The sequence below is a fragment of the Erpetoichthys calabaricus genome, chromosome 13, assembly GCF_900747795.2.
Source record: "Erpetoichthys calabaricus chromosome 13, fErpCal1.3, whole genome shotgun sequence".
Classification (NCBI taxonomy): Eukaryota; Metazoa; Chordata; class Cladistia; order Polypteriformes; family Polypteridae; genus Erpetoichthys; species Erpetoichthys calabaricus.
The window spans coordinates 71907887-71932879 of record NC_041406.2 but is presented as its reverse complement, the minus strand read 5'-3'; the positions used below and the strand labels follow the sequence as shown (position 1 = coordinate 71932879).

At 38.8% G+C, this 24993-nt stretch overlaps 1 protein-coding gene across 1 annotated transcript in view; it reads right to left on the bottom strand.

Annotated features, from left to right (window-relative positions):
• Positions 1-1264: 1264 nt before the first annotated feature.
• LOC114663763 (zinc finger protein 804A) overlaps positions 1265-24993 on the bottom strand; it is a 699900-nt gene continuing 676171 nt past the window's right edge. The window contains exon 4 of the mRNA XM_051935915.1: positions 1265-5186. Coding sequence (XP_051791875.1) covers positions 1670-5186 — 3517 coding nt within the window. The 3' untranslated portion in view covers positions 1265-1669. The remainder of the gene's footprint in view (positions 5187-24993) is intronic.

Here is a 24993-nt window from a genome sequence, read left to right as displayed (position 1 = left end):
GATGTGTCTAGTTTGGGAGTGACTCTGTTTTCTGATAAACGTAACATCTCATGCAGGGATGGGTCCTGCTCTGTGTCCTTTGCTGCCAGGATAGGTTAGAACATTAGAAAAATTTTGACGAGAACAGGCTATTCATCCCAACAGGTTCTCATTCCCCAAAACTAGCATCCACAAAACAACCCTGAAATATTTTTCAAAATATTAACTAAAATACTGTCAGTCATTAACTGTAATTTAGAAAGTTTTATCATGAATGGAAGGAGGCACACACCTATTTAACCTCATGAAAAGCACAAACATAAACCTTATATACAAAAATGTTTTATATGCAAATAGTGTGTAGCATAATTACTCCCACTATATCAAAACTAAAAGAAATAACTATGTATTTCCTTCTTAGATAACATTGATATTTAATGTTTCCATCACATTATTTTACAGACACGTTAATTGTAAGTACTAACAGTTTTTGCAGAAAAATAACAGTAAACAAAAAGTATCTTTAAAGGGTATCATACAGAATATTTTACAGTGTTGTGTACCTCACGTCAGCAGTAATTGTATGTACATTACAAAGTACAGTACATAAATACATTTCAAGGTCTCAATGTCATTTATACATATTGAAAAAAAGATTATTGCATTATTCTACAATCCCCTATGTGGGAATGCCTAAAAAGCAGCATTTCATATGATATAGTCAGTGCAATTCAGTTTACTTGCTGACTGATTGCTGGCTTTAGACATAAAAATACAAAATGTTGCAATTTTTACAAATTGTCTAATGATAATCTTGCTGCAAACAGCTACTTGAGAACTCATTACATTTAATTTAAAAGATAACTGTAAAGGTGCATGCTGCGTTGACATTTAAATCACTCGGCCCCTAGCTCTACTCCATCACAAAAACAGGAACACAATGCTTCTGTAATCTCCTCTGCTTTCTTTTTGTATGAGTTTTGAACTGTACTTACAGTATTCCTATTATCAAATGAGATCAATTTTCTGTACAGTTTCTGCATGAATACAAAAATTTTAATATAATCAGAACATTGGTTAATCAGAATAATATATTTCTGAGTGTACGCACCATGCACATAAATGCACAGTACTATAGCTGAAATCATCCACCAAAAAGTATAACTATGTAACTACAAAGTTCCAATGTAGCTGATGAAATATTGTGCAGTATTTTGAAATAATTTTGAAACTTGCCAATGAATCCACTGGGTTTAACTTTTTTCTCTTAGTTAAACATCTGACACCACATCAACACTGAGGGTTAAAAGTTTTTATATAAATAATAAAAAAATAAACATATGGTGAAATTGCTGATATGAGTTGAAAATAAAAAAACACCAAGAAATTGTACAGGTAAGAGATATGTAAAACAAATAAGGCAGAGGATCTCTTTTATGTGACACACTGCTGGTGTACACAGGCACCTTACTTTTTTTTTTTTGAAAGCTACAGTTTTCTCCTTCTGTAAAGTTCTAATAAAAAGGTAGTAATCGCAATCTGCAGATGAGATGTTACTTTGTGCACTCCATTAAGAACTGGAGGCAAAGCTTTCCTTTAACCATTACAATATGTTGCACTTCTTTAGTAAATAAAGCAACCTTACAGCTTTCTCCAGTTTCAAAGAGTATGTCCAGCAGTGTATATGTGCTCAAGTGTTTGGGCATGAGTGCGGTGGCAAATCCTGGCCAGGGAACACAGGATGAAGGAATGGATGGAGCTGGAGTGCTGAGGCAGCCACTGCTGCCATTGCTGGAGATGGAGCAAGAAGGGCGGGTAGAAGAGTGCTATGTGGGAGCGAATGGAGGGCCAGATGGGCCGGCCGCAAAGATGAAGCTGGGACGATATGAAGTGGGTGACCTGTCAGCAAAGCAGCTGGATGGGCAGGGAAAATGGCAGATGCAATTGGAGAGAGTGAAATAGGAGTAAGATGAGGTGGAGGGAATGGGTGAAGGTGTGGCAGAGGCTGGTGGTTTGTGTGAGGGTGTAAGCCTTGCAGACCTGATGTGAAGGCTGCCAATGCGTGATGCTGAAGTAGAGCATGGCGAATAGATGCCATGGGACTGGGCTGCTGGACAGGGATGGGGTGAAAGGCTTGGGCAGCACCGAAGTTTGGTAAATCAGCTGGTGGCAGCACCTTTATATGCTTGCTGAGAAGTTGCTGTTGCATATGCTGCTGAGCCTGAAGCTGTAACAATCTGTATTTATCAATTTCATCTGGTGTAAAGATTATGGGCTGTTCTGTCAGTGGAGGAGAAACACATTTAAAATTTGGCTCAAGTTCAGATGTAGCATCCACTTTACAATGAGCATGGCGCTCAGAAGCAGTGAGCGAGATGTCTTCCTTCAAGGCAGAGTTTTCCCTTAGGTTCAGTAAATGTGCTTGCTTGTCATCGTTGGAATCAACAGGATCAAGAGAAGAAAAACCTCCTGCAATGTCTTGGACATCTGGTGAACAGTTTAGTAAACCAGGCTCTTCTTTTTTAGAGTATGGTACACTCTGCTCTGTTACTATTCTTTCTGAGGACTGATTATTGCTCCCTGGTGCGGTTTCCTTTACCTCACCAGGAAGGTGAGCATTAAAATGTGCATCACCAAAAATATGATCTTTCTCTTTATTATAAGAAATGGCTCCTTTCTCTCTGTTGCTTTTCTGTATATTTGCTTTGTCATGTTCACCCTTCTTAATTTGCTTCTTTGCCGCAGGCAATTTTCCTATCAAAGGTAGGCCTAAAGTGTTAGTGATTAAAGGTGCGGTCCGTGAGCCAGAGCATGCAAGGGGTCGATTCTTTACTTTTACACAGCTTAGACTGGAATCCTTGGTTTTGTCTTGGGAAGAGTTCTCCAACTGGTCCTTTCCAAGAGCACTTTGCAGAACACACATCTTCTTTTCTGGAAGGTGCTCAGATATGCATTCATTATTACTCCCATTACATACATTTTCCCTTTTGTTGTTCAATTCAACATTTACATGGTCAAAGTGCGGGGTTCTCCCAAAAACCTTTGCTGCCCTCCTGCTATTGCTTAACGTGCATTTCAAAAAATGGGCGCTTTCTTTTGACAAAGAATTAGGCCATGTTTTACTTAAACTGTTGCTACAGCTTGAATGCCTTGATCGAGAACCTGTTTTGCCAGAACTTTGTGTTTTTCGGCTGGAACTATAATATGAAAGAACGTGATCATTGCTTTGAGTAGATGTGCTGCTGCTGACCGAGCTTCTACTTTGATTTTGCTCGAGCTTTTGTTGATGCTTCCTTCTGAAGTATCTACTCCTTGAATATCTGCAATATGCATCATTTTCATCATAATCTGTTTCCTTGAAAAAAGATAAATTCTTCCTTCCTTTGTGTCGATAGATGCTTTTGTAATCATGGTGTCTACTGTCCAGTCTTGCTACTGAGTCATGAGAATCACTGCTTGTGCTGTCCTCTCCAAAATGGCAGTTGCTGTAAGATCTGTTATAGCTTGATGGGGTTTCATCAGTTTTGGAGTAAGAAGAATCTAATGGAGACAGAACGGAAGACCTGTTAGAGGGAGAATATGTCCATAATTGAGAAGGCTGCCCTTCACTCTCTGTATCTAGTTCTGAAAAACTGCTATGCGAATTGGAGGTTACTGACAAACACTTTTTCTTGTCCTCATGGAAACATGTAAGGGTGCAACTGCTATTTAAATAAGTATCCCTTGAAATAACATGTTCATGACTCTTTAGCATGTTGGTTGGAGCATCACGGGTGAAAGGCTTGCTTTTTTTAGCCACTGAACACGTAGAATTCCAGTTGTTAGCATCCTGTTCCATCATCTCATTGTCATTGCCCAGTCTCTTCCGTTTCTTAAATTCTAACTGGCTTGTGAATAATCCTTTAATTTTTGGAATATTATCCTGTTCTAAATATGCATTGACTGCATCGTTGTCACTCACAATTACACTATGCTGCCAGCCACAGTGTGCTTTCTTACTTGATTTTTTTTTGTATGCTTTATACCTTTTGAAATGTTTAGGTTTCTTTGGTTTAGAGTAATTTGAATGTTTTAAAGTTTGTTTTTCTGTGGTGTTCTCTTTAATTTTTTCATTCTCTGAATCTTTCCTCCTGGCATTTGCTGCTACTGGTGGAGTGTCATTAGTCTGCATGAGCTGTGTGTCATCTTGAGTACCTTGTTTTTTTCGGGAACATTTAAAATCAAAATATAAAGGATTGCAACTGTAAGAAATGCTTGGTTCTGTTTGAGTATACATTAAAAGTTCAGATGGCCACTTCAGCATCATTGATCCATCTTTATTAAGAACATCAAGGAATGGTCCGATGTTTTTATTTAATCCATAAGATGGTTCCAATATTTCTTTCACAGCAGATGTTCCATTTATATCATTTGTAAAGCTCTGTAAATCTTCCCTGCTAAACATTTGTGAATCCCATACAGTTAATGTGCTTTTCTCATTTTCTGCTGATCCCTGAATTTTAACTGTTTGTTTCTCATGACTAATATTCCCTTTACAGGTACCTCTGTGGATGTCACTTAACAAAGAATAAGAGGTGAATGCGTTGCATTCTTCAAAATCTGTGGCCGCAGCTGCATTACTATGAATTTCTGCTTTTTCTTTGCATAAATTATTTTCCAGATTGGATAAAAACGTTACAGGGCAGTTCTGCTTTTCACATCTGCTTTGGGTAGCAGGAGTTTGGGGCCTGTCAGGTTCACTTTCCTGGCTTTCCAACTTTAATTTTTCCTTGTTTTGGTTTTCTGGGTTTTCATCCTCTGTAAAATCAACCATATCGTCTGGTCCAGAAATGTAGGGCAGAAAGGTTTCGATGGCTTGTTTTACTCTATGACTCTGAGGCTCCTCGGCATCATTTGTGTCACTGAAAACCGATGCAGAGGATTCTAGTTTTAGCTGGGCCTTTTTAGAGAAACAAAAGGAAACTCCAGATCTTTGGTTATACTCTACTGTAGACTGCAGACCAATCCTTCCATCTGAGGTGTGACCACTGCCCGTGGAAACAAAAAGGATCTGCGAGTTCTTGGAGTCTGAACCAAATGTAATGTCCCCATCTCCAGCACTATAATGGTCATTGCTTCTGCTTTCCTTTGCTGTAGATACTTTTTCCTTTTGCTGCTCATTAGCAGTGGCAGTTGCGGCTCTGAACTTTGGACCACTTCCTGGACTGCTGAAGAAAAAAAAAATAAAATCATCATTCATTGTATAACAAAGTACAACAATCATTATATGTAACATAATCCAAATCATCTAACAGCTAACACACAGAGATAAAGACAATTGGATCTATAAATTAAAATCAGTTCTTCCACCAGGGTGTGACTGTATTAGTTACTTGAATTATATTAAAATTAGAAATATTAAACTATTCCATAAAGTTCAAAATGATGTTTAAAATGTTGTTTCCCAAACGTTTGCTTACTTGGAAACAGTGCAACCCTCCACAAAATTTTCAGTAGGCAGGCAAAATTGGGTGCAAGGAAAAAACAGTAGCATAGCTGAATTAATTGTATGCAATTGTCTTGTTGTACAATGGCTGATGACAGGAATGGTTGGCAGTAAGTAGCCCATTCAGTGCCAATTTAAATAGAATATCAGGCCCAACTGAATAAGTTAGATAGATTGTTGAAATTATATTCTTCATCATTTACAGTGCTAAATTCTTGGATGTTGTAGCTTGCACTCAAATGAGTATTAGATTAAGTTATTGTACTCAGTTGTAAATTTAAGAGTGCGAAATAAAAATATTGAGACACATACTCTAATTAAAAAAGAAACCATATTTAATTTCATTTATACTTAGCGTATATCTAACCAAAGATCATGCTACATTTTTCTCATTAGCATAATATTCCATTGGTTTAGTTCTCATTTATCTCCTGTTTGTGTATGAAGGCATAATTATTATTAACAAATTTGTTTGCAGTTCAATATACCTTTATTCTCCTGTTACTGTGCTATTTGGCAAACATATGCAAAAATCCTTAATAATATTTTTTTTTTAGGGCTGGGCAAGTTAACACATTAATTAATTAATTAATGCCGACAATTATTTTATTGCGCGTTAATAATAATAACAAAAACTGCATTATTATTTTGAAAGCCTCAGTCTCACTAGCGATCGATAGAGATCAGTGATCTTCTTTTTTACAGCGCTTTCGATACGCTTTTGCTAGAAGGAAAGTTAGCTTTGTTGATTTGACCTCGATTCTCTGCGTGTGCATGAATAGCGAAGAGCAAACAGCTTCTAAAATGGCATGTGGAGAGATACCAAAGTGAATGCTCAAAGCAAAATAATCCATGGATGACTTTTTTCGTATTATTGCTGAAACTGACTCTGATTTGTTGGACGATTAATCACAGACAATCATGCGATTAAAAATTTTAATCATTGCCCAGCAATAATTTTTTTACATTTACATAGCGCTTTTCTCACTATTTTTGCCCTCCTTGACTCAGTTATTAACATCCCCAAATACTGCATTCTTAAATCACTCATTGTATATTGTAAATAAAACTGTATAAACTTTGAAACTAAAACTAAATTTGCAAGATGCATTTTGACAGGTAAAGCAAATACAATCCTACAAAGTTTAAACAACCATGAAGAACTTCCTTATCAGACTCAAGGAGAAGTCATATTGAGTAAACTTGCATTTTAAAGCCAATGCTCTTTTTCCACTCATGTATTGTCTGCTAACCCCTGTGGTTTTAGCTACAGTATATCTGCAGTTTTAGCAAAAAAAAAGTCAGGATATCAACTGATTTTCATTTTTTGTAGTTTTTTGAATATGTATCTTTATAAATTATCATGTTAAACCTCATATATGCCAAAGCTCAATACAAATACACAGTTTTTAACTTCATCATCATTAAAAGTCTTTTTAAACTTTTGAATGAAAATGAATTTTGTTGGTATCAGTTTTAAACATCACTGAAGTTTAACATCTACTGGGTACAAACCAAATAAAAAAAAACAAAAAAAGCTATGCCCGAGTATTATACTCAGAGAACAAAATGTTTATTTGCTGACTTTATGAGACTAATACATCAGGATACAAAATGGTGAAGAGTGGAGAGCTTTAAATGGCAGGAAAAAACTAGGTAGCTCAGTTACGTTCAACAAAACTTAACAAAAGTAAAAAACATTTTCAAAAGGAATACTCGCTTACAAAAATTCAACTGCCACATGAGTCCAGCACACGTGGAACTCATCATTTAAATGTCCCAGTGCAAAGTGAAAGTGGGGAAGACAGAAAAACTAACTGCATGCTCCTATAAAAGTCCTTATATAACATGCATTTTTAATTTCAAATGTAGCAGAAGAAAAATTAATTGATTACATTCAGCTCTTGGGAGGCCAGCCCACTTGGGAAAAAAGCTGTTTGGAGTAATAACATTACACTGACCACTGAGGCAGCTATGTCTACTTAGCTTAATAGCACTGATACTGCTCCTTTAGTTGAGGTCACACCAGGCAGCTTTATTTTCTCAGAAAAATCAAGAAACACACACACACACACACATAAATATCAGATAAAAAAATAAGTAATTTTCACATTGTTTTTGGTTTAATATCTGACATTAAACAAAAAAAGTAATATTGTATTCCTAAGTGCAGACCAACTGAGCTATATTAATTAATCAGAGAATTAATTTAGTAACTTTTTACATGACCTAGCTGTAAATGTGGCATTTATGTTAATAATCACACAGCTATGTAAATTAACACTTTTAGCAATGTGTCAGACCTTTATTGAGTATACTTCAGTTTGGGTAACAATTAAATATATGTTTGAATAATTACTAAATATACAATATAATATAATATGATAGGTCAATTATCACTTCTGGAACTGAGATTCAAAATGTTATTATGACTGTTCTACTACATTAATTGAAGTCTGCTTATTCCTACCCTTACCATTGTAATCACAGATTAAGGTACAACAGTGCAGTGGGTATTCTGAAAAAGAACTATAGATTTCAACTGACATATGGCTATTTGTGATATAACCTGTGCAGGGGCAAGCAAGAAAAGATTGTACAACCAGAAGATGAAGCATCATTGAATGCCAAGCCTAAATTCTTATCCAAAAGCCCATCCTATCTTTTTCCAAAACTGAGAGTCTTACGCAAAAATCTAAGTTAGAAAACAAAGCAAGAGTTCAATTAAACCAGAAAATCAAATAAGAAAGCACACACTAACAAGGAAAAATTTGTTATCCAATCTGTGATACCCCAAAGTTCATGGAGCTGACTGTGATATAGCGGGTCCACGGCTCCAAAAGAATGACGTTTTTTTTTTAATAATTCATTGGCCGTGTCAGTCTCTGTGGGCGCGCTTGCGCAACCTCACAGAATTAATGAGGTAGTTGGGTTGAGATGCTCCTGCACTTGAAGGTGCAATCGTTCCCTATTGTTTCATTGGCTTCCTGCGGTGAGTGATTAAGACGCTGTGCCCACAGAGCCGTATAACTACAGGCTGGCACAAAAGATTGAGGGAAAAAGAAAGGAAAAAGAACAGAAGATGGAGGTTAAGGAGAGAAGAAGGCAAGAAGCTGAAAAAGCCAGTGCAGGAGCAAGCGAGCGAGCAAGAGAGAGAGAGGGAGAGCAGGCTCGCTTGAACAAAGGCAGACAGCTGGAAGGACAGCCCTGGCAGGGTGTAAGGCTGACTCTCAAGGGCAGATGGATTGGGTCACTCCTTCTGAGCCTTTCAGAGGAGCAGGAGTGACCAGGATCATATACGGCTCTCTGCAGAAGACAGTGGGAGTCGAGGGGGCTTGGGAGGGAGAGCCCCAGCATGAGTGCCCTGTTCGCTGGGGACCCAAGTCTTAGTGGTGGTTCGCAACAAAGAAGCTTCAGAGGTTAACTGTATTCAAAGCCAGTGCACAGCAGTACAGCACATGCGGCAAAACAATGGTTACAACAGGATAACTTAAAGTCACATATGATCGCATGTGCTTTCTTTCCTCCTTCATACTGCTTGATCACCTTCATTTTTTTCCAATATTTGTTAGACAAATGTAACTGAACGTAGACTAAACCACTGCAGGTAATAAGAAGAGATCGAGATGAATGAGTCACGGCAAACGGAGCTGGTGTGACAAAAACTGTTACTTGGCCCTGAGACATGGTAGCGGTCGTTAGTCGAATGGTCATAAAACACATAGGTTGTAAGTCGACGACTACCTGTAACCTGAAACATTTTCAGTCTAGCTTTTGGCGTAGTCACAGTACAGAAACAGCATTAACATATTTTGTGAATAACATTGAATGTCTTGTAATGAGAAGAATTTTTTTTAGATGTAAGGGTAGCTTCTGACACTTACATACATTCATACTTTAGTCTACATATTTATCAAATTGATTTCAGTATTGGCAAAAATGCAGAAGTGCAGAAGTACGCCAGCCGCTGAGAAAGCACGCTCTGCCTCCACTGAAGTAGGCGGCACAATCATCAGATACTGATACACTTGTTCTAAACAACACCCACGGTTGCCGTTGCGCTGAAACACCGCCATTTCAGCTTTTACTGATGCATCCAGTTTCTTGTCATCATTCTGTGATGGCAAGTTTCTTGGCACAGATAATGCGGACGAAACAGACTGACGCATTGCAATTTCAAGTTGCTGTTCAAAGCTATTGTCTGATGAAGTGCAAGCTGCAGCAATGGCGCCACCTTAATTATTTTCAACTATAACTCTGTTATTTCTTGATCAATTTTTACACTTTTACATGCTATATATGTGAGCTTGGCTGTTCCCGTTTTTTTCCGGGAATGCGGGAATGAAAAATGTCCGGGAATCCCTAGTTGTGGGGTTTTAGTGACCCAAACTCACCTTAAGGGACAGTAAGTAGTCGTGCTGGGCAATTTACAGAGTCCTGCTTTGATGGCGCCGATTACACTCATTCACAAAGATTTCCACTCTCCCAGGAGCCAACGGGGCACTTGAAGTGTCACAAACAGTGCGAGAAGAGAGGATGCTGCCCGAAACTGCGAAGCTCTCGACCCGGTGGAATAGCCCGACATTCCGCGCCTCCCAGCGTCCACTTTGTTCTCACAACCCCTCGCCGCTGAAGGCAGCCTCGTCTTCAAATTGTTTACAGCTCGGCGCAGTTAAAAAGTAGAAAGATGCAAAGCTGTTTTCCTTATCTCTTCTACTATCAAGTACTGCCAACTAAAAAAAGTTACAATGTGGCAGTTTCCGCGACAGCACATGGACGAATAAATAAAACTTCTCAATCAGAACGCGCCTGGTGGCGGACAGCTCAGTGCTGTAGTCCAGAGATGAAGGGTGGGAGATGGCGACGCGGGGCGCACTTCTATGGGATAGATCGGTGTGTTTGTGTTTACTTCTTTTCAATATCAGTAAAGTAACTCTCACACAAATAATAACAATTCGTAAAGACGAAATAAAAATGGCGTCCACAAACGAAGTGATTAGTTCCTGTATTATAATATGTTCTGTGGTCATATGTAATTTCCGTTTCATACGTAATTTCCATATTGCGTGGTCATATGTAATTTCTGTTTCAAACGCGAAAAGAATTTTATATATATAGATAACTAAAAAATTATATAGGCTTTCAATCATACTGTAAGTCGATCAAACTCAGCTTTTTCTATTTTTCCTATCATGTTCTTAATTAATTGTGCTGATGAGATAAAAGTGTTAATGAGTAATAACTAATTTCCTATGAATAAAGTAAAAAAAAAAAGGCATGTTAGGGGATGATACAGACTGCAGGGTACATTTTAATAAAAAAAGGCTAAACATTTGTTTTACTCAAGTTTTATTGAATCATTACAGAATTTAAATAAACTTTGATACCAATCTTTCATAAACCACCCACATTACAACAGTACCAGGAATCTGCATTTACATCTAAAAACACAAGAAAATTGAGCATTCAAAGCATTCAAATGTTTATTTCTACTAGAACTAACTAATGTAATCTGTTATTTGTAGGCTGCTCAAATCATTCTATTTTTTGTTGTCAGTTAAATCAAAATCTTGCTGTAAGTGAGTGTTATAAATAGAACTGGGCGATACTACCACATAGTGCCTGTTCTTAAGCCTTTACATTGGTCTTCATTACCTTCATGCCTGATTTCCAAATCGTTTTTCTCACATATATACAAATAGCTTTAAATGGCTTAGGCCATTACCAAAAGAATGTAGCATACATTACAGTCACAGGGTTATGGTCTTCTCTGGGCTCCAAACATAAAAAATACTATTTTGAGAGGTTGAACATTTAGCCCCAAAGGCGATGGAAATATCTGTTGTAAGTAATTCCTCATTGGTCTCAGCATTTAAATCCAAGTTAATATTATTTCTTTAGTTCAGCACACTATTTCCAGTTGCCAACTGGGTGGTCATCCCGATACTGGGTTTGTGATTATAACTAAAACCATTTGGTACTCATTATGAACTATTGCTGACACTCCTCTATTCTGTTTTTCTTGTCAGTATTCTGCTGAGGTAACTGATGACTGTGATACAATGTTAAGCTGCTACTCCAACCCATGGGAAGACATTTTCTAACCTGCTTAGTCCTGAAAAGGGTTGTGGGAGGTGCTGGAGCCCATCCCAGGTAGCACAGGACACAAGACAGGAACAAACCCTGGACAGGGTGCCAGTTCATCTCAGGGCGAACACCCACACACAAACACACACACACCAACTGCACACTTGGGCTGATTTAGTAGCATCAGTCCACCTAACCTGCATGTTTTTGGACTGTGGGTGGAAACCGGAGCACACATAGGACACCCAGGCAGACACATGAAGAACATGCAAACTCCACGCAGGGGGGATCCGGGACACGAACCAAAGCCTCCTTATTGCGAGGCAGCAGTGTTAACCACTGAGAAGCCATAAATACCATACACCATAAATATTGTGAGACTTAGGATCAATGACAAAATGATTTAATCTTTGTTTGCATTTCCTAGAAGAGTGGGAGTGCCCGGTTAGGCCTATGTCATCAGATCTATGACTTGATCTTCCCTTGACTGTGCTGTTTTCTGGAGCACGGATCCCCTAGTGCCGTGGGGGGGGGGGGGGGGGGGGGGGGGGGGGGGGGGGGGGTATTTCTTAGGGGGTCCATGGATGGGTTTTAGGGGCTCTGTGAGGGTCAGATAAAAATGAACATTTACATTCACTATACAGCCTGGTACTGTTGATTTAGAATAGATGTAGTAGTAGTTTGTATGTTTCCGTAGCATTTCAGCTTATTTTCCAGTGTTCAAGTAGAAGCAGAGACCTTTAAGTATAGTGCACATGTTTTCTTTAAACAAAAAGTAAAAGGAATTGCAAACGCATGTGTTCACACTTGCTCCTCTTACATTAAGTAACTTATGCTATTGTGCTAAGTACCTGGCATCTAGTATAGAAGTAAGGGACAAGAATTACAGCAAACAGTTTGTTGCAGCTTTCCAGATCAAAGCCCCCAAAAAACACTGTCTTTAATAATATATCCAATTGTGCACAGTTGCCCAAACTGGGAACTCAGTCAACCAGATGACATGGAAAAAAAAAAAAAATAATAATAATAATAATTTAGGCTCTTCCTAAATTCAGTTTCTCAGGCTGTCTACTTACTCAAGGTTTCAATGACCACTGTGAATGTATGAGCCAAGCAGCCATAATTATAGTAGATATGTGATTTACTGTACAATGTAGTTCATTTTTACTACAAGCTTTTAAATCCAAATAACAGAAAGAAACTCTAATGTGAAATACAGGATGGTTGGTAAACATGGCACATGGCTAAAAAAATGGCAAGGGAAATAACTCATTTTGAGTAACACTGTGTTTGAAGGGTGCATTTCTGTTTTGTGCCAGCTATTCAGCACCAAAGCATATTTTATAAAAGGCTGAATCAGTTTTTGTCACTTTTATTTTTCAATTTCTGACACTTTTAATACTATAGTAAATCAGTGATTTTTAACAGGTTTAGATTTAACTTATAAAATCTGAATTTTGAAAGTACAAAGCATTCTAAGAATAAGTAAACTATTTAAACATATTTTGGGGGTATCAATCAACAATGAACACTGGTATTTGCTTCTTGCCATGCACCAACTGCCTGATAGCAGAGGTTCTCAAGTTTCATTAAACCCCAAGCAGGTCTAGTAGACCAAATGCTTGGCTATGGTCACATAATATAAATGTAACTAAAGCAGATGTCTGGTTAGACTGGAAAGCAAAGAAATATATAGAGCATGAGAAAGATGGAGTACATCTTTCTCACTGATGCTCAATGTATCAGTAGCTGGAGCAGCACAATAGATTGTGGAGTATAAATGAGAATACACGCAGTATCATTTTGGTAATAGACAGTATATTGTAAATTAGTATGGCATATGTTACGGGACCCACGAGTGGTCTACAGCAACAAAAATGATAAATCCGCAAGTCCTGAAGTGTATGCAACCTTTGCCTCCTCCAAAGGATGAGCTACGTTAAACATGTAAGTCTCCACCAACCTTCAATGGCGTTGTACATTCGGGTCTTTGGCACTGAAGTCTGTTGTCTGTGGAATACAGGTAAAGTTGAGTAGCAATGAAATCATACAGCTTTCAGTCTGTCATCCAAGTTGTGTCTCTTTATTTGTATTCAATGAAGTCATCATAACCCTGCATATACATTTCATCATTTCAGTCCCAGCGTTTTTCCCCCCTTTTGATTTAACAGTATAAATGCCCATCAGAATTCCACTTCCTGTTCTATATCCATATTCTAGGGTGTGTGCTCAATACTCCTCATTTCACCAAGAGTCAGAATAGACAGGATCACATAAATACACTCATGTAACATAAGTAATCCCTCGATGCTACTCCATCACATTTCATATCTCTCTATTATAATAAAAAAAATCCTGGGATGAGACGTGACTTTTTCAGAGATACTTTCATGTCCCACGAGACGAGACTTTGTGCCAAGAGATTTAACCACGCCCGGGGCTAGAAATAAAAGACAAAGAGAAGATGACAAAGTAGAACGTCATAAAGAATTCAAAAACGCTGGCGTGATACACATGCAGAGCAGGTTAGAGATAATGAAAGTACTAAAATTCGAAAGTCTCAAAAAAATGATAGTAAAGATCGCATTAGCGCAAACAAACGGAAATTATTACTCGGTGAAATAAATGGTAATTTAGGCACAACAATGACTGTAATAAAAGGATTAATGACTATTTTATTTTATGGACCATCCTACAGCCCACTACCCCAATTAGCACAAATTAAAACATATAAGCTTATAAATATGTTTAGTGAACAATTATACAATTTCGTTTATTGCGATGTATAACATTTTTTTCTTCTTTGCATATACGCCTTTGCTGTATGCGCATTTTTCCATGTGCGCATTTATCCACATGTGGTTTTTCCCCGTGTGCAGTTTTTCCCATGCACTTATATGACTTTTTTCTGTGCGGATATTTCCTGTGCGCTTCTTTCCGGTCACCGTTTATAAGTTATTAGAATAAAAAATTATTGCGGCCACATATTTTCTCAATTTTTGAGTGCACCACAAATATAATTCAATTGAATGACCTTTCAGTTTACAAAAATGTGCAGGTCTGAGACACTGCCAACCTCAAACTGAACCTGTGTAAGGAAGTGTTTCCTATATTGGATTATTTTCTTATCAGGGGTTGCTTCCTGTCTTGTTTTTAATGCAGCCAAGAACGAATGAATAAATAATTTGATAGAAGCAGCATAATAATGGTACAAATACGAACCAGTGTACCTGTTTTCAAATGTATTTATCATACATATTAATGCCATCCTTACCTTGGAAAAAAAGAACACCATTTAATCTTTATGTCTTTTGTTATGATGGAATACAATATGCTGCAGACTATTCTTCTCTCAGTAGTTGTACTACCCTATAATGTTTAGGAGGGCACTAATGGAAACACAAAAACAATATTCAATATTTGTTTAAGGCAAACAGGTTTGATTGTTTTTCAAAACCAATGTGTGCACATGTGTCCATTAAAAAGATTGTGCTGCTAGTTTTTTCTTAAGAGCAAATGACAGAGGTCTTAAACACTAGACCCAATCAAGTCAAGTCAAGTCAAGCTGGGGAGCATGCACTGGTACAGTACGTTGCCGCACCCACTACACAACGAAACAACTAGACCCAATCAGTAGCCATAAAACAGGCAAGAGTCGCTCAATCATACGACTTTCGTATTGAGACAAAATAAGATCCATAATAGTGTGACGGAGCAAAAGCAAGAAATCTTATATTGTTCTTAAGGCTGAATTTTTAGATGCTCGAGTTAAGATGTGTATTTCCTTTAGGTTTAATTTCACACCTCCTCTTTTTCAAGTAAGCTTAAAGAGACCAGGGGCCTCATTTATAAAACTTTACTTGGGTTTAAGCATGAAAATATGTGCATGCCAAAAAGCAGGAAAATGTATACAGGAATAAAAAAATCTGATTTATAAAACCTGCTGTTCACTCCTTGCTATGCACCTTACTCTTTATCACTCACACTTACCTTGTAAATGTGCATTTGAGAACACGCCTCAATGCTAATCAACCTCATACATATGCAATCACAATGCTGCAGATGTTCATTGTCCAGTATGGCAGCCTTCATCCTGACTTGTAGAGACCCCACTACCTGCATTCAAGAGCATCTGCCTGCGTTTCACAACTGAGTTTGCAAGGTCATGCGCTCATGTTTTCTGGAGTCCAGAGAAGGTGTAACATGCCAACATCTGAATGGGTAGCTGCTATTACCTGGCACATGTAATGATGTGATTGCTGATACAATGAATAGTATAGAACATTTGAAAAACTGAGGCCTCCTAAAGCTAGTTTGCCTCTTAATAAATTAATCATGTGTTGACTGAAGCCACGAAGAAATGATGTTTGTAAGCGTCATCTTGGCATCACATATGATGTGTGTTAATAGAATATATCGGCTTATAGTTAACAAAAGAAGCTTTGTTCTGCTACATACTGTTATTGAAACATGAGTGCAGTATTGTGATCCGATTACATTAGAACTGGACACTGCTGCAAATTGCCACTTTATGTTGGTAAAAATATATTATGTTTAATGTATGTACATCCACACACACAAAAACAGGATGTAGCGTCTCCTCAGTAAGTAGATGGTTTTCAGTACAGCGGGCACGACAGAGTGAAGATTGCCTGAGATATTCCTGAGATGTCAGCAAGTTCCCTGAGAAGTGACAACATATAGCCAATATAAACTGAAGAAAAAAACAAAAAAAAAATTTTCAGTGCGAATACACAGAATTAGTATAATCCATATCACCCTGCTATAATTATAATATAATTTTAATATCAGAGTCTTCATTAACTGGTTTGGCTGCATTTCCTCTTCTTTACCAAGGGTGTCCTTTCCCATTTTTTTGAAATATTTTGTATGAATGCGTGAGATTTGTAATAATTTTGTGTACTATTTTTTTTTTTTACAAATCCCGACATTTGCGTGGGAAGTTTTATATAAACATTTTGAACCTGTTTTTGTGTGTATGCAAGCTTTACAAATGAGGTCCTAGGTCACCACAAGGCACAAGTATAATGAAATCATCACAAAAGAAAAATGTGCCTGTAAAGCAAAGAGACATCAACATATTTCATGCATTAAAGATGTGACAAAAATTATGTAACAAATTAACAGAAGTTAATTATCAGGAATCGAAACATGGAAAAATATTCTAAACACACCAAGCTGGTCTCGTACATTTGTTATTTTTTAAACATTGTCACATGCATGTGTTTCGGGAACAAGCAAATGCTTGTGTAAGTGTAATGTACTGCCAAGGCATGATGGGTCACTATATAATAATGTTCTCTCTTCTCCTTCTCCTCCGGCAGAAAGGAATATTGACACATCTCACACTGTGATGTCACTGCTGGGATCAAACCACCTGGACCCGCTTCTTCCTCCCACAATTCATTATAAGAGGACTGATTTCAAGGACGTCTCAGTTTTGTGGAATTCTACATGTTTTATTTTTACACATTTTGAGTAACTTTAATATATGGGGTTTGCCTCCAGCTGCCCCAGACTCTTTATCTTATACTCTTGTCTCCTTTACAGTGGCATAGTTGGCAGGATTTCAGCAGAAGAAAAAGGCACAAGACGCAGAAGAATTCACGCAGAGGATGATGGCAGAGATCCAAGTCTTAAAACTCCAGGTGGGGCAACAACAGACCCAAATTGCTGAAGCAGACGAATGTGGACAAGCTCACGCTGCTTTACAATGGGGCCAGTGTATGGGACTATCCCAGGTATTGTTACCCTTGCATGCTGATGTCGATATTGACATTTATTTCTTAATTTTTGAGTGCACAGCTGCACGTCATAGCTGGGACCACACAGGGTGGGCACAAATATTAGCATTTCCTGTGGGGACCACACAGCGTGTCTATTATGAACTCGACGCGGAAGTAGGTGGTGATTACGATTAAACTCAAAGCCGACGTGCTGCTAAGATATGACATCACTCCGGACCAAAAGGCTAGTGCTTGTTATGAGTGGACCTTCTACCCCAAAAAACCTGCATATGCTCAGGACTATGAAAACTGGAGCCATGTGGGTCATTGGTTAAAGCCCGAAAGTAACTCCATAAAGACTTCATGGAGCTTGTTGCCTATGACTTCCTCATACAAGCCCACCCAGAACATCTCACCCATCCAGTCCGGAGGCAAGAATACAAATCTATGAATGCTCTAATCTCAGCCCTCGAGTGACACCACGTTACTTCTCAAGCTAAGAAAGCAGAAAGGCATGCTGACAGACACAAGTGTCTTAGCAGGGACAGGTTGCTACACTAGAGTCCTCCTGGTGTGACAATGACCCCAAGATGCACCCAATGGAGAAGCGGTCTACATCACCCCTCTGATAAAAATGCGGGGAGCTTGGCCACACCATTCCTAACTGCCCCCGTTTCAGTGAACCCATGAACTGCAGCTGGGCCAAAGGAGAGATGAGGTGGTGGTTGTGAATGGATTTAAGGTGTCAGCGTTTATTGATTCCTGCTGCAATGTTTTGATTTTAGCTCACCTATATATACTTCCATGAAAATGGGAGTCCAGACTGTGCAGTTTAACCTGTATGCATGGGGAAACACGGTGGTATCGGTCCACCTGATGCATTAAAACTTATAAATGGTTCATACAAAAGATCTGGGTAGTTGTTATGCGCAGCCCTCCTGTCCCTGTAATTTTCAGACAGGACTGGTCCGATGTCAACAGTGGAAGTATCTTTTCCACCTTTAAGAAAGAACTGGGCCTTGTCATTGATGGGAAAAATACATCACAGGTTCTTCCCACACCATGTTTATGCCCAACCATTTATGCACCCATTCAGTTGGAGGGAGGTGACGCTCTGCCGTCCGACAGGCGGAGAACACGGTTCTGCGGGAAGTACCTTCCCCCATTGAGTTATCACTTGATCCCCTTACCCATTTACACTTCCAATTTAGGCAGACGCCTGCTTCCTTCAAACAAGAACAATGGGACAATGATTCCTTGAAATTTGCATTAAATGAAGTTGTTCTGATAGACAGCCAACGCACTAATCATCTCATGCCGCAGGGCCCCACTTTGTCTTGAAAAATGATTTACTATATCGGGTATCCAGACATGAGGGTGAGGTACAGATGTTGCTTTTAGTCCTCGGACTTTCTAGAGACAAGTCTGCAAACTAGCATACGCCCACCTCTTAGATGCCCACTTAGGTACTGAGAAGACCTTGTAGAGAATTAAACTCCATTTCTATGTGAATCAATGAGAAGGTCTGTCACTTTTGCTTTTCATATCCAGAATGTCAATTGCGACAGATTCCATGGCAGGACCGTGCTCCTCCTGTTCTGGTTCCACTCATTGATGTTACTTTTGGTGATTAAGGGTTGACACTGTCAAACCTCTAGAACCCTCTGTTAGAAGCCACAAGTATATCTTAGTCTTCATGGATCATGTTCCCTGATATCCCGAATCCATGCTCTTGAGAGTGGCTAACTTGAAGTCTATCGCAAGGGAACTTTTGGGGTGTTTGTGCGAGACGGCATTCCAAAAGAAGTCCTAACAGACCAGGGAACGGCATTCACTTTGGAAACGTTCAAGTAGGTTACCAAATTACTCTGCATTAATCATTTTAAAACCGCTGTATGACATCATCAAACTGATGCCTTTGTAGAGCGCTTCAAGCAGACACTCAAATAAATGCTATATAAGGTGGTCAGTGAGGACAGAAGAAACTGGGATCAGTTAATTTCCCTCATCCTGTTTGCCCACTGGGAGGTCCCACGTGCCTCCACGGGGTTCTCCCCCTTTGAGTTACTATACAACCCTGCAGTCTTTTGGACATTCTATAAGAGGGTTGGGAAGAGGATGCCAATCCTTCCATAAATATTTTGGAATATATTCCACAGTTACACAATAGATTTGGCAAAATTCAACCCATTTTAAAAGAGAACATTAAAAATTCTCAATTAGCTCAGGCTCATTATTACAACCAGGGTGCGACTCTTCGAGATTTTCACCCTGGGAAATGCGTTATGGTGCTCATTCCCACTACCCACTCCAAATTATTGGCAAGGCTCTTATGAGATTAAGGAGAGGAAAGGTTTGGTCAACTATTTGGTAAAACAACCCAATAGGTGACCGGCCGAGCGGGTGTACCATGTGAACTTATTAAAACCATGGAGGGATAGAGAACCCGACCCTTACTCCTCCCAACCTTGCTCCTTCTTTGCATTCCATCAGCTTAATCTCTGCAATAATTTGACACCCAGCAACGACAAGAGCTCGAAGCAGTTATCCTGTCAGTCTCGGAAGTGGTTAATGAGTGACATGGAAGACCTCTCTCACTGAGCATGACACTGTAATGGAACTGGGAGTTGTTGTCAGAGAATGCACATATCACCTCCCAGAAATCAAAGAAGCAGAGGTCAAACTTTAGATCAGACGAATGCTCAACCTGGTTGTTACTGAGTAGAGTTTTAGCCCTTGGTGTAGCCCCATTGTTCTGGTTTTGAAAGCCGGATGGGAGCAGGGGCTTTTGCAACGACTTCTGTCGACTAAATGAAGTCTCCCAATTTGATTGGCAAATTCCATTAACAGCATCCTCAAAGGAAAAAAAAATGCGTTTAATACCCAGAGTGGTCATTGGCAGTATACGTCATACCAAATAGTTCCCCCATTTGGTTTTCATGGGACACCAACAACATTCCAGTGTCTGATGGACAGAGTACTCCAGCCACACCAGGCCTATAGCACCGCCTATCTGGAAGACATTGTCATTTATTTCAGCATATGGGAGGACCATATACAACAGGTATATGCGATGTTACTAACACTTAGTAAAGCTGGCCTAAGAATTAATGCAAAAAAATGTTTCTTTGGTTTATCTGAGGCAGAGGGCAGAGGCATTGTAGGTCCTCAATGTTTGAAAGTTAATGCCATACTTAACTGTCCCTGTCCGAAAACCAAGAGGCAAACCCAGGATTTCTTAGGTGTGATGGGGTATTATCATTGGTTCATACCCTGGTTCTCTGAGGGGGCTGTCCCTTTAACACTAGAATTACCAGAGCCTACGAAAAAAACTCGTATATCCGGCCCACCTTAAATTGCTTCTTAAATCCGTTCACACCTCTCCGCCAGCATCCTTTGTCCTCTAAATGTGCTGATAAAAGACAAGCTGCCAGCAGCCAGCTATTCCATCCCCCCACCGACTTAGAACGTGAGCGAAGTTTTCCCAGCTCACGCCTTGATTGATTATGTGGGAGTGAAGTGGAGTTTTACAGTGGAAATAACAGATCATTATTCTAAAGTAATCTGTGTAAACACATTGTTAAAACAGAAACTTTTTCATATTTTAGTAATAAATGTTACAAAATGTAGTAGGCATAAACTATAGAAAAGGAAAGGGGCTCCAAATTTGGTGGTGTGGGATGAAAAGTCAGAAGCCGCATTTTGTGACTTGAAAAAGGCCCTTATTTCAACACCTGTATTAATAACCCCTGATTTTTCATTGCCTTTCATTTTGCAGTCTGATGTTTCGGACACAGGTTTGGGTGTCATGCAGAGCCAAAGGCATCGATGGTGTTGAACACTCCATGATGTGCCTCTGCCGGAAAGTACTGGATCGGGAGAAGAAGTATGCTGCGGTGGAGCGGGAAAGCCCTTGTGATCAAATGGGCTATTATCCAACTCAGGTATTACCTTCTTTAACGCAAGTTCACTCTTGTGATGGATGTTGCCCCTCTACAGTGGATGAGTTCAACCCTCATGTCATCGGGTGGTCTCTTGACTGATTGCCTTTCCAGTTTAAAATCCAGCATCGCTGGGGCTCTCTCCACAGCAATGGCGGTGCCTTGTCATGTATCCATGACCTCATGGCTCAGGTCGTCCAATCTGATGGATCTGAGCTAAGGCAGGGAGTACTGTCACATGTGTGTGCTTGGGGAATAACCTAAAGGCTTGTAAGAGTGTGATTTACTGCCGAAACAAATCGGGGGGGCTTATGGGTTAGACTGTGCAATAATGGAGAAAGGAAGATTAACACCTCTCCCACTGTGATGTCACTTCCAAGGTCAGACCACTTGGCCCCACCTCTTCCTCCCAGAATCCATCATAAGAGGAAACAACAGACTGGCAGATTGACTGATTTCAAGGATGTCTCAGTTTTGCGCATTACTACACATTTTATTTTTACACGTTTTGTGTAACTTTAATATACGGGATTTGCCTCCGTTTGCCCCAGACCCTTCATCTTGTGCTCGCCTCCTTTACACCATGTATATATTACTTACAAAATGCAATTTAGAAATGGGAAGATTTATTTTGGAACCCACAGCTTGCTACACAGGCGTGTCATTTACACACAAAGGGGTATCCAGTGAGCTGATCAACAGTTTATCTGTGTTAACCATGCATTTAAAATCGGTATTATGGCACAAGTGGATGTCACCTGAAATAATACATATCTGTCACTCTTTTCTTAGTTTAGTTTCATTTTAAGTGTTGGTAAATGGGCTTTGCCATTATTAATAATCTCTAAATTTACAGTAGAGGTTTGGGGAATATCAGCTTCCATCCATCAAAAAAGTAAAATATGTTCTCTGTATGCCAACAAATACAAATGTTTTTCAAAATGTCATTAGTACTCTTTTAGGTGTTCAGACCTTTGGAACATGAAAGATGTTTTATATAATCTGAAGCAAAACAATCAATGTGTTTATTTTAAAGTCTGAACTGTTTAAGGCTGACAAAATCTTTTGAGAATTGATAGGAAAAATACACAAATGTATTCTACTAAGAATTTTTTCATTTTTATTTTGTGCAATATCTCAATTTTTCTCACCACTGAGTGTTGACCCCTTATAACTAAGCAGAACAGTAAAACAATTCTACTTAAAGCTTTCATGAGTTTAAACTATCTTTTCTGTGTTAACAGGAGTAGATTTGACCCTGCAGCTGTTTCTATTAGACGCTTTACTTACAGGCAGAAAAAATGCAATTGGGAATGTTAGCTGTAGGCTATTTTATTTTGTAATGTTGACTGACACCTGACACATTCAACTGGTAATTTTGATTTATGATGATAGTTTAGGTAAAAAGTGAAATTCCCAGGCTAACCTGAGCTGCTGCTTACAGAATGATTTAGCAGTAGTTTAATAGATTTAGAAAGATCATTGGCTTTTCTTAGTTGTGCAAAGTAGTTATGCAAATTAAAGGAATTAATGTGCTAAAAGTTTCACTTTAACACAATTAGCTAAGATATTCTGTATCACTTTTGAGCAAATTTGAAATTAATACATTAAAGTTAACTTTTGATACTTTCAAGAATACATATTTATGATATGTAGCAAAATTAGCTGTTTGAACAAATGAATATAGGATGTAGGAGGAACCCGAGTGCACCTATTCCAGAGTCATAGGAAGCATGAGTTCCTCAGAAGACCAACAAATGCAAAGCAGGGAACCACCACCAGGGCCGTTCTTAGGACGTTGGGGGCCCTGGGCATAATTAGACCGTGGGGGACCTAATGCGTGTAGTATTAGCTACAGTTCAGCCAGATTTGACCTGTTTCCACTGGGCACCGCGTGGAGGTATGCACAGTAGCTAAGCCCAGCGTGTGCAAAATGTGCAGTGCAGTGGTACATATTTTTATAAATTTTAGAGCATTTTATTTATTTTTTTATCACAATTAAAAAGTGTGTTTTTTATACTGTTTTCCATTTTTTTCTACCAAATTAAAACTTGGGCTAAAGAACATTCCAGAATAAAGCTCAAGAAACAAAATCAACTTTTCACGCTTTAACACTTGCAAAATCTTTACTTACTGCTGGTCGGTTTTGAAAAGAATCAGTAGGAGAATGCACCTTTTTGGCCACGACAAATTTCAGCAAAGCTCCTTTTTGTGTCTCAATAAAGGCTACATCGTCTGCCTTTTTCTTTCGTTTAGCAGCACCGGATGGATAACTGCGTTTCATATTAATATGGTACGTGTGAAACTGCTAATGTGAATAAGACGCAGTTATGAGCAGAGTACGATAAGGCCAATGGCAAGGCGAAAAAGGGAAGAAAGTGTTATACGCGACAGAAAAACACGGGAAGAAGTCTGCACCCACGCTCACGATGCAACCGTGGTTTGGAACAGAATGGTCTCCTCCGACAAGAGCACTGTATTTATTGACTTTTGTGGGGGTGTGTCATAACAGGGCCCTGGCCATAGCTTGAGTCGATCTTAAAAAAAAAAAAAAAAACCCTCAAATGATGGGGCCCCTTTTGTCTTGGGGCCCAGGCGACTGCCCTACTCGCTCATGCTACCACCATCAAAGAGCAACCTTGGTCCACCAAGTCTTTCAAGAGTTACTGGCTTAATCTCACACATGCCATGGACCTGCTTTCTGGAAAAATGAATAATGAACAAAGTCCTATCAGCAGAGTCCAGAAGATGAATGATCTTCTGAGGCTAGCTTCTTCACAAAGAGCAACAATAGACAGGATTGGGAGAAAAAGTACCCACTGCCATCCAAGCATCCGATAGCTATACAAAATCCTGCTCCATCATAAATGACCACTTCATAAAGGGTTTTTAGGTGAGATTGAAGATGAAGTTAGTGGAAAATGGACAAGTCAAAAAGTCCAACCATATCCTTCAGTTTCGGTTTTATGTGCACAGTGCATACAACTACAAACTACAAATCCCACAAGCCCATCTGCATCTGTGCAAGCCTGTTTAAAGACAAAGACCCCCTATTTACAAACCAGGAATCTGAGTGACCAGCGTTGTTATTAAAATTGAACAATCACCAAACAGGACATACTATACAAAAATGAACTACCCCACCCATGTGGCAATGTTATTCACTGATGTGCACTTATACAATAAAATAAACCTGAGTAAAAATAAATCATTCCAGATTTAAACACAGCAGTAGCCATTTTGTCTTAAGAGGTAAGCACATGATTCTCGTCTTTCCTGAATCCACCAGTACTATAGTACTGACGTAAGAATTTTTGTGTATTTTTTTGCTTTCAAAACTGTACAAAAATTGAATTCTAAAAAATAGCACAAGTGTCTCCTTGTGTGATCTACTTTGAGACAATACAGCATATCATTGCATATATGATATCTGTAATTGATTAATAGCAAAAACTAAAAAGTTCCATAAAAAATATTACAAACCTACTGTAATTTGCAACCAGCTACATTATTAATTGAAACAAAAAAATAATTAAAAAAAAAAAAACTAAGCTATCATGAAAAATTTGAGGTTAACTTTCTACAGTGATTGGCAATGTAGTCAAAAGAAGACAGATGGCAATACTTTAAGCAAAAGAATATTTAAGGGTTATAAACTTTCTTGGCAGTTTCAAATGGAAATGCAAATAATTCACAGAACTATAGGATAAATACGGCACTTGTTGCAGAATAAACAAAGAGACTTTTTATAACC